We start from the raw sequence: 17,860 nt of genomic DNA, 5'->3' as shown, positions 1-17,860 counted from the left end.
GTGCAGATAAGGAAACCCAAAGACTATCCAGAAGTGGAGACTTCTGCCTGTGATCAAGCAGTGATCTCTTCCCCTATGCCACACTGCATTCAGAGCAAGTCTTCTTTCTACCACACCCTGGGGCTTCCTTAAGGGGAGGGGAAAAGTTCATTTCTAAAAAGGGAGGCTGTGGTGTAGTGAACACTCAGTGGCTTTAGAGGAACAAGATTCAAACCCCAACCTTTCTTCAGGTTAAATCACAGCTTCCCTGAGCCTGTTTCATGTACAAAGTGAAAACAAGAATCCTTACAAGGCTAGGCGGCTGATGAAAGTACTTAATGAAATGTGTTTTTACTGCAAAAATGTAAGGTAAAGTGGGACAGGTAGAAAAGTAATCTCCCCACCAGAACCCCCTAGAGACAAATGATTCTTCCTGGTTTACAAAGCAGTAACACGAAGAGGAAGGCCTCCTCAAATAAAAGAAAAATTGCATACTCACTCATGTTTTTCAGTAGATTAAAACTGAATGTTTCTAATAAGGCAGATTCAAATTTGGGCAAAGGATGAATTAACTCTTTGGCTTCATTCAGTTCAATGTCCCTGTCTACACAATGGAATCCTAGTAATGCCAATGGAAACAATTTGCCACGAAAAGAACATTGTGCTGAGGAATCCAAAAAGCTGGTGTTAAGTGAGATCAGTTACTTCCCTTTAATGAGACTGTGTCCTCATATGGAAGAGAGGAAAGTGCCTAGCCTATTTCAGAAAATGAATACCAAACGAGAAAATGTGACAGTGTTTTGTACGTGTAAAGTTAAATAAAGAAGACATATTCCTATTATGGAAAATGAGTCCCCAGGGTCATGATGCCACTTAGCTGTCAGAAGCCCTAAGATTCAACACCACTATTCCCCAATTGGGAAATGAATGTGCCAAGGAGTTTCCCACAAAACCTTTAAGCAACACCTGGGGTGAAAAGCTACTTGATGCTTAACTGGTTTTGATTATTTCAAAACCCTCCCCAAACACAATCCCTAATACTCTGAACTCTGCTGTGGAGTCCTACAAGAAAACCATTCATTTTGTCCAATCTGGCTGGTCTTTTTGAGTGCAGAGGCGCATCTTGCAACAAGATCATTTCAAAAAGCACTCACAGGAGGAGCTCATCCTGGAGGCTGAACGAATACACACTCTTCTTTTTTCCCTCTGGAGGCTTCTTTATTTTGTGGTAAATGCCACTGGTGAACATACACAACATGGAAAAATTCACTTTCACACACAATTTGAAAGCATTTTGGTCTGGAAAACAGGTTCAACATAATTGAAACAGGCCTGCAAATTTTCAAGTATTTATAAATAATGTTTGTCTCTAAGAAGATTATAATTGTCCTATGTCTTTGTTATTTTCCAGGGCAAACAAATGTCTTCTTCTATGACTGTGTCAAGATACATAACAAAATGAGGACAGGTTAGAAAAGCTATAGAGGCTTAACCACCTACAGTAATAGGAGTTTCCCCTCCCTCATGGAAAATTACACAGACAGTAAATTATCTTAAACTATCAGAGAGCCTTAACACAACTAATGCTCTACTTAAAAGGTATGTACTCTGAGCAACATTACAATCTTAAAGATTTATCTTCTTTCCTTTGATGATGAGGAACATTTTGTTTGACTGTCCCCCTAAGGTCTTTTCATTCCAGCGTACGTACCTGCTACAAGTTGATGCACAGAGCTAGAGACCACTCATTAATTTACACATGGTATTTAACAACTGTTTCACCTCACCTACATAAGATCCTGCATTGAAAAATTAAGTTAATACAAACTGCAATAATATCAGAAACTTCCTTTTACCTGATTTTTTTTGGAGTTGGATTACTGTGTTCAAGAAATCAAATGGCAAAAGCCAGAAACACTACTTTTGCTGTCTTAACTAGAATGTGCAAAAATGTCTCAGTATTGCTCAAATGCTGCTAAAAAGAAAAGAAAAATCCATGTTTAGGATCTAACCCCCATCATAAAGAAATCTGGGAAGTGCTTTTCTGTATCTCTCCCATGTCATGCCTTGTGATTTTAGGTACTAACTATACTCAAGCTTAGAAGCAGAGGGCTGAGCCACACACACACACAAAAAGTTGCTCTAAAACCTGTGGCATACAAAAATCTAGCCGGGATAGGGGGATTATAAGCAGTGATAGGACCTTACAAAGCTGATCATTTATTTCTTTTGACTGATTTTATTTCATGTACTACCATACGTACTATAAAAAAGTAGCAACTTTAAAAAACGGATTAAAATGTTGGTTACAATACTGGCTCATTTTCATGCAAAATACTTAAGAAGTTGAGTTATTTCATTAGTCTAACAGAAGCAAGAAGGACAAAGTCAATGAGCCAACGGTTGCCACAATGTATATCTCCCTCCAAGGAGAAGACCTCATTTTGTCCCATGTTTGAGCAGAAAAGGTAGTGGAACTCAGTATGTACCAAAAAAGAAGATTAAAAGATGATCAGCCCAAATGCTGCCCTGGTCTCTATGAAATACCTCAATATCTAGAGGAAGGAAGGCCATCAGCATATTACGTAAGTCCTTTATGAAAGGACATGGACCAGAATGGCACAAGACAGGAAAGCCTAGACCGGTTATCATCTATAGCAGGGGTGTCAAACTCAAAGACAAACATGGCCACTAATCCATATAAAAGGATCCCTGTGGGCCATATAGTGACATAGTTTCAAAATGTGTTATTATCTGTCTTATTTTATTTTTATTTATTTTGTTAAGTATTTCCCAATTACATTTTAATCTGGATCAGGTGCATTCAGGAGTGCTGTGGGCTGCAAGGTCCTGCAGGTTGCATGTTTGACACCTCTAATCTATAGTAGCACATGTCAATAAGATCAATGAGGATCCACTGAGGTATCCAACCAGTATTTCACAAGGAAGCCAGCACTTAAGATCCCAAGGTTTGAGCTAAGAGTTCATTGCCTAGAGCAGAACTGCTTTAGAAGGCTAGTGGCATGGGACAGGATTATCACTGACCTCATGGCCTAATCATGTGCTATCAGGCTTTTGCAAAATGCAGTAATTATTAGGAAGCTGAAAAGAACAGGACAGAACATACTTACACCTGTAGTAGAACTAAATCCTTGGAAAAGTCAGATGCTTTAAATTGGTGCTTTACTGTTGTTTTCATTACTCAGAGCCTAAGGGGTAACATCTTAATTCTGGTCAAAATGTTTTGTTCATTTGTGTGTTTATAAAAAACCAAACCAAACCAAACCAAACCACAAAGCTCAACTAATAACCTTTCATCCTACTCGGGAAACATGATTCTGAATAATGTAATTAAAAAACATATTCAACACAACTCGACCATTTCTATTTGGAAATAACAAAACAAACTTGCAGAGTATCCTTGATTCCTTTCTATTTTTCCCTGATTACAGTACTCAGACACAAAACTGCAAAGTGACTCGTTCCTACTGTATACAGAAAAGTATTAGGCAAACGTTTGCTACTATCAATAGAGTATTGTTTTGAAACACTTGAAAGCAAAGGGCTTTAGATTCAAGAGGGAGTCAGAGGGCCCAGTATGCAGACACACACATTTACAAAATCATCTGTAGAAAGTGCAAAATCCTTCCTATAAAAACAAAGCTTCATCTGGCAGTATCTCTCTGCCAAATCTTCGCCCAATTCAACCTCAGAGAATGACAGAGTATGAGTCCTGGGGAAAGAGCTGTTTAAAGCACCAATTATTGTTTCCTTATGTGCCTTTTATTAATCAGGGAATATCTGCAATGATACTCCCCTTGCTGCTGATACCACTTGATGCATCAAGGAGAGAAAAATATTCTGCTCTCTCCAGCAATGGAAAAGGAGATGAATTTCCTTCTACGGATGTGAGCCAGCGCAACTTCAGAATTTCAGGTCAAACAAAGAAAGCTGAATATGCCCAGCAATGAAAACAAATGATGCATGCCCAGAATGCAAACAGGATGGAAAGACCAGTCTACTGATTTACAGTTTGTTTTTTTTACATTTGTTGAGGATCACAAATGGATTGTCACAATGCCTTGGGAAACTACTTGGCTTTTCCTTATATTTGAAGTACTACTCATAGTCATTAATAAAATTCTTTTAGCACTGACCCTTCTTTGATTAAATAAAAAATCCCTCCTTTTTGACAATCTATAGAAACCATTACAATGGGGTCACAAATTCCTACCAACCAAACCCTTTACCACATATATTATAGTTGTGACCCAGACATGTTCAAGTAGTGCAATGCAAACTTTGGTTTCTAAAAACTCAGGCACAATCCTTGCCCATGATACCACAAATAGCTGAATGCCAACCCATTAAGAGTCTACCTAGAAATTTAAATCTGTCAAAAAGGATCTCAAGTAACTTCATTCAGAAAGCAAAGATGTTAACTTAAAAACACATGGCTTCAGAAAATTAAGCACAGAAAAGTAATACTGGCCATAATTTTCCTATCAACACAATCCTCCGGTGTCAAACTCCAAGACAACATAGGCAGCAAAGATCCCCCCTCCTGGAGTCTGAAAGTTTACCTTTCATCAGAACCCCAAACTTTTGCACTGCAGGTATACTCCCTGCTCTGGGATCCCTATGGAAGGTGCTCCATGCATAAGAATGTGTTTAGCGGAAGATAACGCTTGTATCATTGACAATCATGCACCTTCCCATCTGCAAGAGAAGTACATTCTATGATTCTGAATTCACTGGTGTGACAGAAGTTTCTGATACTGCTTGGGGGAAAAAATAATCTCTTAACAGTCTCTACCTGTCTTCTAAATTCTATACATCATAGTGATTTAAACTGTATGTGTTTGGATAATTTTGCCTGTTGTACTGAAAGTGATCTGTGAAGATGCTGGTTCGACCATAGTGATAGTCCCCATGCTGAGGGAAAATAATTCCATTCTGAGATTTCTCTGGTGTGTTTCGATGGTGATCAGGATTTCCGAGGTCTCCAACTACCACGGGCAGAAGATGCTTCTTGGCCTCTTGATTTGCATCATACTTGGTCTGGACAGTAAAAAGTTAGATGAAACGTTGAGCATTTTTTTACATACTGCCTGCTTATTACCAAATCCAAAAGCTTGGTTATTCACAGATTCAAGCAAATTAGTATTTTTAGAGAGAAGCAGATAGTGGAAGGATTTATGAACATTAAGCAGCCCAGGACAAGCTCTTGTTTTCAATAAACAGCTACCAGTCTAACTTTCTTTTCCTGGCTATTAAAATTCCCAATTATTGGTCAAACAGATAATGAACAATCTATTTCTGAGCACACTGAGGAAGGACCTTGGTGGAATTTAGGACAGAGAAAGAGAAGGGGGACTATGACGTATGAGGTCTAATTAAGGAAATAAGAATGCTTAGCCCAAAGAAAAGACTAGGCACACGATCACTGTTTTTAAATATTTCAAGGGTTCCTTTCTGAGATGGAGCGAGAAACTGAGCCTCAGAGTGAGGAAGACTTAGGTTCAAGTCCAGACTATAAATCATCTTAGCTACGGGACCTCAGGCAAGTTCCTTAACTTGAGGGCCCCAGGCAAGTCTCTAAGGTACCAGTTGCCTCTCTGTATTGGCAGAACAAGCTTCCTCACTGTGCTTTCCGTACACCAACAAAGTCCCATGTACACAATTCTCAAAAAAGAGAGTTTATCATGGATGGCTCCAGGGACCAAACTACAACAAACGATCTGGTCATTTTTTCCAAAGCAGAGAGAGGGCTGCAGAACAAGGTCTCCCTATACACTTATCTCGGACAATTTAAACACAGCTGCTCAAGAAAAAAGAATGAATTCTCAATTTTTGACGCTTGAATCCTCCAACCAAGGGGCGTGTTAAAGAAGCATTTACAACCCCAGATCCTTAAACCTATTTTTCATAGGCACTAAAAGACAATTACTGAACGCTGATGTTAATGGGTGACTAACCCGAGCTGGATTCCTAACACAGACACTTACCTTATTATACAAGAAGACCCCCAAGATAGCTGTCATCATGCCCAGAACATTAGTGCTGGTGACTGGGTTGCGTAGCATTATGAGGGATACTGTGATAACCATGATCCTTTTTGTAGCATTTGCAACAGAATAACTCAATGGGCTGATCAAATTAAGAATACTAAAAGCAATGACGTTCTGCGCAAAGTTACAAAATCCGCTGACTATTAGCAGCATTAAAGTCCAGGGCCACTGGGAAATCGAATTCTACAGAAAGGGAAATAAAAAACCCACAACATTGTGTTACTTCAAAATCATAAGCCTGATCCACAGTGGAAAAACAAAATTGTTACAGTGTTAAAAGCAAGTGCTCTAACATCTGCAAGCACTGACAACTTATACATATAGAGCTCATTAGGGTGATAAATACCTTTCTATTACCTTATTCAACCTTTAGACCTATCAAGTGATTAGGTAGTACAAATACTATTATCCCATGTTACAAATGATGAAAATGAGATTTAGAGGAAAAGATAACTTGTGCAAGGTTAGGTGGCAGACATCACACTGGAACCCAAGTGTTCTGACAACAAATCTAAGGTACTTGTCCCCTGGTACAGACATTAATTATCTGAACATAGGAGCAGATGGAGACTGGGTCCTAGCAGCTAAGTCAAAGGAGACTTTGAGGGACAGATGTCCTATGAGATCCCTTCTCAACATCTATTTAGGTTATGGAGGGGAAATGACCAGATGGATGATGGCAGAAGAGTCACTATATTGTTACAGCAGAACCACTTTGAGTAATTCACATCCTCCACAAGGATAATTACAAATGCCCGGTAATGGATCCTACTATCTTCATGAACAGAATCCCAGCATTGGAAAGGACTTCAGAGGCAATAACTACCAAGAATCCTTTCTGTAACAATACTGAAGAGTCGCCATCCAGGCTTCTCAAAAGGCAGCTTATTTCACTTACACAGAAGTTGAAGTGATAGGAAAATTTTCCTTTTTCCTCTGTTCTTTTTTTTAAATTATGTCTTAAACCCTTCATTGGATTTATAACAAGGACCTACAACTACAAATCTTAGAAATGAAGGACACAATGCTACCCAGCTCAAGACAGAACGGGCAGGTGTGAATGGGTCTCTGGCTTCAAGAGTTTTCAAACAAGGAGAAATAAAAATCTCAGGAAGCAAAGACGATTAGATCTAAAGAGGGTGACCAAAGGACCAGACCTGGGGTATGAGCAGAGTTAGTTGTTGAGGCTTCTGGTGCCTTTTGAGTGTCACTCTACCTTTCACCCTAACCCTAGGCTTTCGTTTTCATGTTCCTGTTCTCAGGGCTTCCACTGACCTTTTATGATTTCCATCCAGATTTGGGATTATAGTGGCATGGAGAGGAAAGAGGCCTGGCTACTCCCTGGATCAGAGGCTGCACCTTGTCTTTGGTTTAAAATTTTAGGGGACTGCTTTATCAAGTTCTTCAGAGTGTGATTTTCTTTGTGCAACTTTCAGGGCTATAATGGCCCCTTCAGTCTGCTCTTCATCAAGCTATCCCAGACCGCATCTTTTAAAAGACTTAGCACTTTCTCCTACATGCAGCACTCCCTGTCAAAGTCTCTGCTAAAGTGAGGCACCCCAAACTCAATGCTAACATTTATATACTGCCTTAAGGTTTGCAAAGCACTTTACATAAGTTATCTCATTTGATCTTTAAAACAAACCTGAACTACATGCTATTATCTCCATTTTTAAAGATGAGAAGATTGAGGTTCAGAGAGGTTATGTGATATGCCCAGGGTAACACAGCCAGTAAATGCTTGAGGCAAGGGAAACTCAGCTCTTCTCTCCACGCAGCCTCCCAAATCAACACAGTAGGATCACAGCATAAGAATCAGATAGGACCCTTGATATCACTTACTCTAATTCTCTCATTTAAAAAATAAGGAAACAAGGCCAAGACAGGGCAAATTATCGACTCAACACACAGTCACAAAGCTAATTGAGACAAGAACTGGGGTCTCCTCAGTCCAAGTCCAGCATACTTTCTACTATACTAGGTTGGCTTCAACTAAAAAAACTGTTCAAATCAGTCAGTGGTTCACCCTGAGACAATTAAGTAAGATATTCCTTATGATGCCAACAATTCTGCAGACAGAATCACTTTCCCATTAGCCTATTAATAAATTCATTAAAACTTTTTGTCTCCTTACAAAGAAGTGACTAAGGTAATAAACAGTCAACCCTCCTCTATGAAGTACCCAATCACAAAACAAAAGCCAAAAGATAAAGAATTTAAAAATAGAACAAAGCCAGATAAGCAAGCCTGATATTACGTTCTCTGGGCATGTATGTAGTATCTATTAACACACAGATTCTCTATTCTATTTCTTTATTTCAAAAATGACCTTTATGTTTGTGGGTGCCTATAAAAGTTCATAGTCGAGTCTTAGCTATCCACAAATAATCCTCAAATAGTCACTGTACACTTGGTATGTGTAGGGTAGTGTGCTAGCACTGAGTGTAGAGATGACTAGGAAAATTTTAAATCACAGAAAAACTACCATTTGTATTTGGCTTTAGAATGCACTTTTGAATTTACAGGTCAGTGTGGCTATATTTAAAAATGTTCTAGGAATTCACTTTAAACAACAGAAGAGCTGTATAGTATAGAGTCAGGAAGATATGGATTCAATTCATGCCTCTGATCCTTGCTAGCTATATGACCATGACTATATTGTTTAACCTGAGCCTCATTTTCCTCATCAGTAAAATGTGGATTAGCATTTGCAAAACCTAAGTCAAAGGACTGTTTTTGTTTTGAGGTTTACTTAAGACAATGAGAGAGAACATTTTGCAAACTTTAAAGCACTAAACATCAGTTGTTGTGGTTGGTATTAATATCATACCAATTAAGGTAAAGTCTTGATGAAGATGTGATTAAAGAATAGCTAGCAGCAGCCTCCATTTTCCCCGTCTCTCATGAAAGCATCATGGCATATCTGAATAGGAAGCTTGGAGATCATGGTTCAAACACTGGTTCTGCCACTAACTCTCTGGGAAAGACTAAATATACAAATTTTATCATCTGTGAAATGAGATGAAAATGGCATTCAAGGTCCCTTATAGTTCTGATATTCTATGGCTATATAACAAGTAAACTCTCTATAAATGCACCTGATAAAAATGTTTTTGAATCACAGGTATGACTAGCTAGAAAGAAAGGTACAGGGGGGGAAAGAAAGAAAACAGAAAATCACAAGGTTGGAAGAGGAAATTGAGAGAAATGAAAGAAAAACTGACAAAAAAGAGACAAAAGCAGAATGAAAAGAAACTCAGTAGCTCAACTTGGTGTCTGCTTTAATTCAGAAAGTCTTTCCCAACTATGCCTAAAGGGCTATAATACTGTGTATACACTTTGATCCAGCAATAGCGCTACAAGGCCTGTATCCCAGAGAGTAAAAAAAAAAAGGGAAAGGACCTGTTTGTACAAAAATATTTATAGCAGCTTTTTTTGTGGTGGCAAAGAATTGGAAAGTGAGGGGGATGCCCATCAATTGGGGAATGGCTGAATAAATTGGGGTATATAACTGTAATGTAATATTACTGTGCTGCAAGAAATGATGAGCATGATGATTTCAGAAAAACCTGGAAAGATTTACATGAACTGATATAAAGTAAGATGAGCAGAACCAGAAGAACATTATATACAGTGACAGCAATGTTGTATAATGATCAACTATGAATGACTTAGTTATCCTCAGCAATATAATGATCTAAGACAATTCCAAAAGACTTATGATGAAAAATGCCATCTACCTCTACAGGAAAAAACTGATGGAGTCTGAATGCAGATGGAAGCATACTATTTTTCACTTTATTTTTTGTGGGTTGTTTTTTGTCTGTTTTCTTTCACAACATTACTAATATGGAAATATGTTTTGCATGATTGCATATCTATAATCTATATCAAAGTGCTTATTGTCTCAAGGAGGGGGGAGAGAGTGAAGGAAGGGAAGAGAATTTAGAACTCAAAATTTTAAAAATGTTAAAAATTGTATATGTAATTGGGGAAAAAAATATTCATAAAGACAAAAAAAAGTCTTTCCTGGCAGCTATGTCTGAAAACGGTAACAGAACTCCACCCTTTCATTACTTTTCTCATTAGAAGAGTAAATAGAGATAATGATGATGATGATGTCAACAAAAGAAAACACAAGATGATAACACAAACAAATTGAATAAGAAATTGAAATATAATGGGGCAGCTGATGGAGCAGTGGATAGAGCACCGGCCCTGAAGTCAGGAGGACCTGAGTTCAAATCCGGCCTCACTAATACTTGACACTTACTAGCTGTGTGACCCTGGGCAAGTCACTTAACCCCATTGCCTAACCAAAAAAAAAACAAAATAAAAACCAAAACAAAAACAAAACAAAAAAAAGAACTGAAATAATAGATTTCTCAGGATAAGGGTAGTCTCCCAGAAAGGCTTGCCAATACTATGTGGAGCTGCAGGGCCATTCCCTTCTTGGCTTCTTCTACTGAATGAAAAACAGTATTATCAGTAGGGGCGAGCAAACATACAGCATGAGGAAGAACAGAAGCTGATTTCCTTCTCAACTGTGCAGAAATACTCAGCATAATAAAGAGCTCTTTGTTAAGATGGCTACTTATCAGATGCCAGAAACTTTATAAAGTTCAACAAAAAGTGATAACTCCAAAAACACAAAATCTACTTTGGAACTAGTAAGGAAAACAGATTCTTTGTTTTGGCCAACTTACCAGGTCATTCTCTACTAGGAAAGAAGAAAGGTCAACCAAAACCCATGTTGGGATCATAAAAAAGACAGCATGACATCCAAGTATGTTCAACAACCGAAGATGATGGATCCTTGAATCTCTCAGCACCTGAAAATACAAAACTCTTTAAGTAACTGACCAATCTTTTCCAAAGTAAAAATTTTTTAATTCATAGAATGAGAGTTGAGTGGGAGGGAACCTCAGAACTACTCTAACATGTCCCTGAATTCTCTTTATTGTATACCCAAGTAGTAACCCACACTCCACTAGCAGAATGCAAGGAATCGGGGACCCACAGTCTACCACCAGCAACTGTAGCCACCCCTTTCATCTCTGGGCAGTTCTAACCATGAGTAAGTCTTCCTTTACATCAAACCTGTATCTGCTTCTCTACGACTTTCCACTTCTGCTGTCACTTCTGCCAAGATGAACAAATCCAATTCATGACAGCCCTTCAAATACTTAAAAGAGCAGTTACCATATACCTCCTAAGGTTAGCTCTACACCATATTAAACATGACCAGTTCCTTCAACTAATCCTCCTCTGGTATGATTTTCAGCGCCCTGACCAATCTGGTTGCAGTAAAACTTGTCAATGTTATTTTTCAGATGAGGTCTTTAGATCTGAACACAACACCCCAGAAAGGTTCTGATTTGGGAAAATAAAAGCAGGTTTGTTATCTCCCTCATTATGAAGTTTTAAGTGTTTTAATGAAGCTCCAGATTGAATGAGCTTTTTTAGCTGCCGTATCACATTATCATCCCATGCCTGAAGTACTAGGCTGCGCTAGGATTCAGTCTAGATAAAGCAAACTACCTTCATGGAGTTTACAGTCTAATAAGAGGTAACACACATCTATGTATTTTTACAGTATTTTTACAGAGGTGAAGTACTCTGGTTAGTAATAACTCTATCTTATAGATGAGAAAAATAAGGCTCAGAGAGTTAAAGATATTTGCCTACAGTCACAAAGCTGGCAAGTATCTGAGGCAGGATTTAAAAAAAAAAAAAGGCCTTCCTGATTCTATTTCTAACACCCTGGGGCCATCTCCAGTAGTCCTGATCTATATCTGGCCACTGGACCCAGATGGCCCTGAAGAGAGTGAGGCTAGTGACTTTGCACAGCCCTCCCACACTTAAAACCAATTCACTTGCACGTCATAGCATCATGTTCTTGATGTCATGGTCCCCTTCAAGAACAAAAGAGAAACCACAACCTGTGAGCAGTCTATGCTGCCCTACTGGGGACCCAATTGGTCAGTTCCCGTTGGCCAACTCCTCTCCTCTCCTTCTCTTGTGTCATGCTCTTACCTTAGGGTGCTCTGTGAAAAGGAAGGTAAATTTTGAAGACTGAAAGCTATGTAGATATCTTGGGGTTTACTGGCTAGATTTCTTTCTTAAAGATCATGCCTTAAACCCAAATTCACTCTGGCTCTCATTGATTGGCCAACAACAGGTCCCTATCCCAACAACACTTAATGGTTATTGTTTGGGCCCCATGAGTCAGAGTGAATGTAAATAGTAATTGTGTTTCTTTTGGCCAGAAACCCAGCAGGTCTTCCCCTCCCAGTTTGGTTTTTGGTTTTTTGTTTTTTTTTTGATTAAAGAGGCCATCCCAAGACTCACTTCTTAAACAGCCCAAATCACTGAATGGGCAGTTGCCTCAGTCAAAGTGAGAACTCGGAGAGACCTTAGCTTAAAAAGACCAAGGTTTCCCACTTCATCCTGGGCCATCTCCAGTTGTCCTGATATATATTTGGCCACTGGATCCAAATGGATCTGGAGGAGAAAGTGAGGCTGGCAACTTTGCATAGCCCTCCCTAAGTTAAAACAAATTCACTTGCAAGTCACAGCATCTTTTTCATGATGTCATGGTCCTCTTCCAGAATGAAGGACAAACCACACAATCTAACACTCTATGAACAATCCCATGATACCTCTCTAATAAAACTACTAAAACATATACAAAGTATTACGTGATGTTAAAATAAAGAGACACTTAATGTTTTCTGAATGAATAATTTCACATGCAAGTATGATACCTTAGGTAATTAATAGCAACACAAGTATTCTCTTTTTTTTTCTTTGCTTTTTGGTGAGGCAATTGGGGTTACATGACTTGCCCAGGGTCACACAGCCTGTCCAGTGTCTGAGGCCGCATGTGAACTCAGGTCCTCCTGACTCCAGGGCTGGTGCTCTATCCACTGAGCCACCCAGCCACCCCAATACAGGTATTCTTAACCCAGAGTAAGTGAACTTAGTTTTTTGTTATGTTTAATTTTTTATATTCTGATAACTGTATGACAATATAATTGGTTTCCTATGTATTTTATATCACATATTTAAAAAGACGATTCTGAGAAAGTGTCCAGAGGCTCTGACCAATTGTCAAAGGAGTTCATCTATCCATGACACAAAAAAAGTATAAGAATCCCTGCTTCATAGCATTTTAGAGATCACAACACACTTGACTCACAAAACTCTGTGAAAATATTATTATTATCTCTGTTTTCAAAGATGAGGACAGCAAAGTTCATACTTAAATAGCCTTATTCAGGGTCACACAACACTGTCAAAGTGTCAAAGCTGCCATGCAGCCCAGTTCTTAGTTGACAAGTTTAGTATTCTCCACTTTAAAATACTGCCTCTTTGCATTAACAGCTTAACTTGCTACACTAATAGATAACAGACTTTTGGCAAAGGAAAAAAGACCTGTTTTGAAGACTGTAAACTTTGTAAGAAGAGGGGTCATATTTTCTTCTTATTATTATTATTTTGGTATTTCCTCCAGTACCCAGTACCTGGGTATTAAGCATTACCTAGTAATGCTTAATATCTGCTAAATTTAAAGGTTTATCATTTTGAATATTATCAACAATAATAAGTAACAGAAACTTACATTAATAGAGCACTTTACAATGGAGAAGACACTTTCCCATACACTATTTCCTTTGATCTTGACAAGAGCAACAATCATCACTTTTTTGTAAGTTAGAAAGTTGACGTTTAGAGGTATACTAATTCACCCAGGAACACAGAAGCAGAATGAGGCAAACCATCATCTCTGTCTTTTTACCTATACTGCCTAGTGCCCTTTCTACCACATCCAGCTATGTTTAAAAAAACAAAAACAAAAACACCTCAAATCAGTAAGACTTTTTCCATCCTTGGGAAATCCATCACACTGCCAGTGACTGAATGAATACCTTTTTGGAGAATATGTTCTGCAGGGAAAAGCAGAGGGTCGCTGCCAGAGCACTGATGAGCCCCCACATATCAAAGGATAACTCAGTGACTGTGGCCAACAAGACACCACTGATGATGGGGATCAAGGATAAATATACCTGGAAGAGGAAGAATGAAGAAGGCGCTTTAGTAGCCATGCTGTTATACATAGGATAAATCTAACTACCACTGACCTGTGACCAAGGGAGTGTATACTCCAAATGAAATTCTTCCCATATTGTCCTCCCCACCTCCCCACTTCACTTTCAGCTAAAAGTAACCAACGGCAAAACAGAGCCAGAGGAAAACACAAATGAGTCAATCTTGTTAAGTCTAATGCTCCAGGATTTTAAAATCCCTTCTCAGAAAAGGTTATTTTCTTAAAAGGAATTGATGAGCTCTCACATCTCTCAGTAACTAATCTAGATATCATACTCTATTCCTGTCATACAATGATTTTGAAAACAATTCAAGAATGCCTGTCTATAATGATAATAATAACTAACATATTCATTAAGTGCCTACTACATGCCAGGCACTTTACAAATATTATCTCATTTGATCCTTACAATAATCCTATGAGCTAGATGCTATTTTTAATCTCCATTTTACAGATGTGGGAAACTGAGGCAAAAGGTAGTTAAGTGTTGCCCAGGGTAACACAGATAAGTTTACGAAGCTGGATCTGAACGTGAGGTCTTCTTGATTGTAGGCCCAGAGCTCTATCCACTGCACCACGTAGGTACCCAAAAACTGCTTCTCTCTAGTAAGGACAGCAGTTGTCTAAAGCAACCGCATGGAGAATCTTCTTAAACTTCCACAGAAATAGGGCTTTTCTGTCACACTGGGAGCTTTGGAACATTTCCTAGGAGTGTAGATTCCTGGTGGATGAGGCTGTTGATGTTTTACATGGTAGACATTTAGCACTCTTTACTTAGAAGCAGGGGCCCCGAGTTCCTCAGTAGAATCTGTGGACTCTCTCAAGAAGAGCTGTCCCACTCTTTCCTTTCCGTGCAAGGAAGTTTAAACTCCCTCACGTGTCCAGGTACAAGGTCCTATGCAATGTTAGATTATAATGTACAGTGAAGAACATTAAGCTAGGAATACAGGGACCCAAGGCTCAACTCCATCGTGAACTAGCTGTGTGACCCTGGTCCTCAGTGTCTTCCTCTGTAAACTAAATCCATTAAACCAGATTTCCTTTAACTCTAAGCGGAATGAGCCACCTCAGAGGAGATAGTGGGCTAACCCCATAAAGGCTGGATGACCTCTGATGATCCTCATCTGCCCTACTCTCAGACTATCTGTTTTGTGACCTCTAAGGTCCCTCACAACACCAGCAATCTGTTAATCTATGCAATACTGAGTGATGTGGCTTTACGGCTAAAAGAATCAATCAAGGTTTACTAAGTTACTACTGCTACTACTATGCGCTGGACACAGTGGATTACGAGAAAAGGCAGAAGACAGCCCTCGAGAGGGAATGTGACAAAGTAAATTCTTACACACAGACTGCAGTTTTAAGTGAGCAGAGATTCATAAGAAATCAGCCAAAGGTGACCTAATCTCCTGTGAAATGGGCTAGGATCTAGAGCACCGTCTGACTGTGAGCTGCATAGAGTACACGTTACAAACCACTGCTTTTTCAAAACCTCTGAATCTGTCAGTGCCACCACGATAAATTCTCAGCTTTCAGATAAGGACGCTGCAGTACATGGGATGGTACTTCAGTCCTTTAAATATTACCGTTGACAGGGCCAGAAGAACTTATTTGTTCAGCCATGTGCTCTTGGGGTTACTGGTTAGGGGAAATGTTATTTTCAGGGGGACGCAAGATACTCAAAAGACAATAATCGAAGCTCTGTTTCAACTTCTACAGAGCTCCTGGATTTTACACAAAGGAGAAATCTGGGCTTCCAGCAGACTAGGAACTTATTCCTGGTTCCTTGAAATTACCTGTTTGGTTCTCTCATCTATGTAACCAATTGAAAACTTGCAGGGAGGGGAAGGGAGCGTGTGGGAAGGTTTGGTGCCAAGTTCCGGCAGTACAGCTCCTACTCAGAAACTGAGAAGCCTGAGCTGGAAGGACAATGGGAGACCATCTTGTCTGTCAAATGACCCTCCTTTGACAAAAGGAAACAGACCCAGAGTGGGGAAGTTACTTTCAAAAAGTCACACCACAAACTTAGTGGGGAATCTCCACAGTCACTGGCTCTAGACTAGTGCTGTTTGGGCTGTCCCACGCTGCCATGTCTAAGTGCCCAGTAATTGTCCATTTTACCTTGGTGCTCTGCTTCTCCTTCATGATGATCCGGGACAGCAGCACCACCCAGATTGGCATGGTTGCCTTCACTACAATGGAAGGAGTTTGGAGGATGGGGGATGAGGTGAGCTTAGGTATTTTAACAGATAGACAGTTGATGTGTTAGAATGACCCATGAGCTAGCGCCTCTTTCCATATACCCTTCAGGGTCTCTTCCATCAGACTTCCCTCCTGTTTAACCACCTAGCCCTGTCTTCTCTGCCCTACAGTTCCCTAAATGAAGTCCCAATCAGTCTCTCCTATGCCTCAAGTCAGCTCAGCCCAATACGATTGCTTGCCACCCATTCTCTACTTTCCTGACTCTTAGGCCCCCTCCCTATATTTCTACCTTCTAAGTTCCTCAAACCTCCCAGACCCCATCTGCTCGGTGGATTAGTCACTCTCCCCATCCTGCCCCAGAGGAGAGGGCATTCCAGAGCCCCTTCTGAATCTCACCTCTAGACTTTAAGGTCCCAGTCCCTCAGTTCAGCTTCCTGTTCTCAGCTCCCCACTAGGGCCAAAGAAGCCCCCTTCCATTTCAATCATTTGGGAAATAGCCACTACCTGGTCTAGAACCAAGGCTACAGTAACAAAAATGGAATTGTCTCTGCCCTGACTTTTTACACTCACTCCTTGTTCCACTTCACTGCTCAGCCTCCCAGTTTCATCTCCCCATAATCTCCCATACCCTCCCATCCCCTCATCTATTCTCCACCCTCCACTTCCTTATTAGCAAGCTCCTTCCCCGGGTCTCTGTGGCTTTCCTCTCCAGGCCCCCCAGTTTCTGGGTCTCTGGGAGATTCTCCCTCCCCCCCTTAACTCTTTAGTCTCCAGAGCCCCTCTGGTCTCCCTCAGCTCCCGGTCTGGCCCTCATTTCGCGTCCCACCCAATTCGCTCGGCTCCCGGCCATCCCTTTAGCTCTCCAGTGTTCGGGATACCCAGCCCCTCCAGATCCCCCGGGCGTCCCGCTGGCCTCCCCCTGCGTCTCCTCGGCCCGGGGCCTTTGCTCGCTCGGCCTCCGGTCTTCTCTCAGCCCCTCCCCCAGCCCTACTACAATCCCCGGGCTCCGGTCACCCCCCGGGCCCCGCTCGGGCCTCACCGGTGTGCGCGTAGGATACGGGTACCTTCCAGATGCTGAAATGAGCCGACACGGAAGCGAAGTACTTGCCGAAGGCGAGCGGGAGCACGTAGCGCGGGTAGAAGCGGGGCGGCAGCGGGTCGGCGCCCGCGGCAGCGCCAGGGCCGGAGCCGGGCCCCGGGCCGCGAGCGGGCGGGATGCGCCAGGCCCGCAGCAGCGGCGGGAGCCCCGCGCACAGCGCCAGGATGTGGCACAGCGACACGGTCACGGGAAAGGGGAAGCCGCTCAGGATGATCTTGTTCACCACGTTCCCGCCCGCGCTCAGCGCGTACCACAGCAGGCATAGCGCCGCCACCCGCGCGCCCTCCCGCGCCCCGGCACCCCGCGCGCCGCTAACCGACCCGCCGCCCGCCGCCGAGGCCGCCGCCGAGACCCCAGCCGCCGCCGCCGCCGCCGCCATCCTGCAGCTCCGGGCCCGGC

General features: G+C 41.2%; 1 protein-coding gene across 1 annotated transcript in view; it reads right to left on the bottom strand.

Annotated features, from left to right (window-relative positions):
- Positions 1-1,172: 1,172 nt before the first annotated feature.
- The window catches only part of SLC35E1 (solute carrier family 35 member E1), a 17,214-nt gene continuing 526 nt past the window's right edge, over positions 1,173-17,860 (bottom strand). Inside the window, exons 2-7 of the mRNA XM_027845397.1 lie at positions 17,402-17,841; positions 16,282-16,352; positions 13,982-14,119; positions 10,757-10,882; positions 5,988-6,233; positions 1,173-5,040 (exon numbers count right to left, since the gene is read on the bottom strand). Coding sequence (XP_027701198.1) covers positions 4,810-5,040; positions 5,988-6,233; positions 10,757-10,882; positions 13,982-14,119; positions 16,282-16,352; positions 17,402-17,841 — 1,252 coding nt within the window. The 3' untranslated portion in view covers positions 1,173-4,809. The remainder of the gene's footprint in view (positions 5,041-5,987; positions 6,234-10,756; positions 10,883-13,981; positions 14,120-16,281; positions 16,353-17,401; positions 17,842-17,860) is intronic.

Source organism: Vombatus ursinus, unplaced genomic scaffold (assembly GCF_900497805.2).
Source record: "Vombatus ursinus unplaced genomic scaffold, bare-nosed wombat genome assembly UNPS02014961.1, whole genome shotgun sequence".
In the NCBI taxonomy this organism is placed as follows: domain Eukaryota; kingdom Metazoa; phylum Chordata; class Mammalia; order Diprotodontia; family Vombatidae; genus Vombatus; species Vombatus ursinus.
The sequence above is the reverse complement of the archived record's forward strand: the minus strand, read 5'-3'. Positions and strand labels throughout refer to the sequence as shown.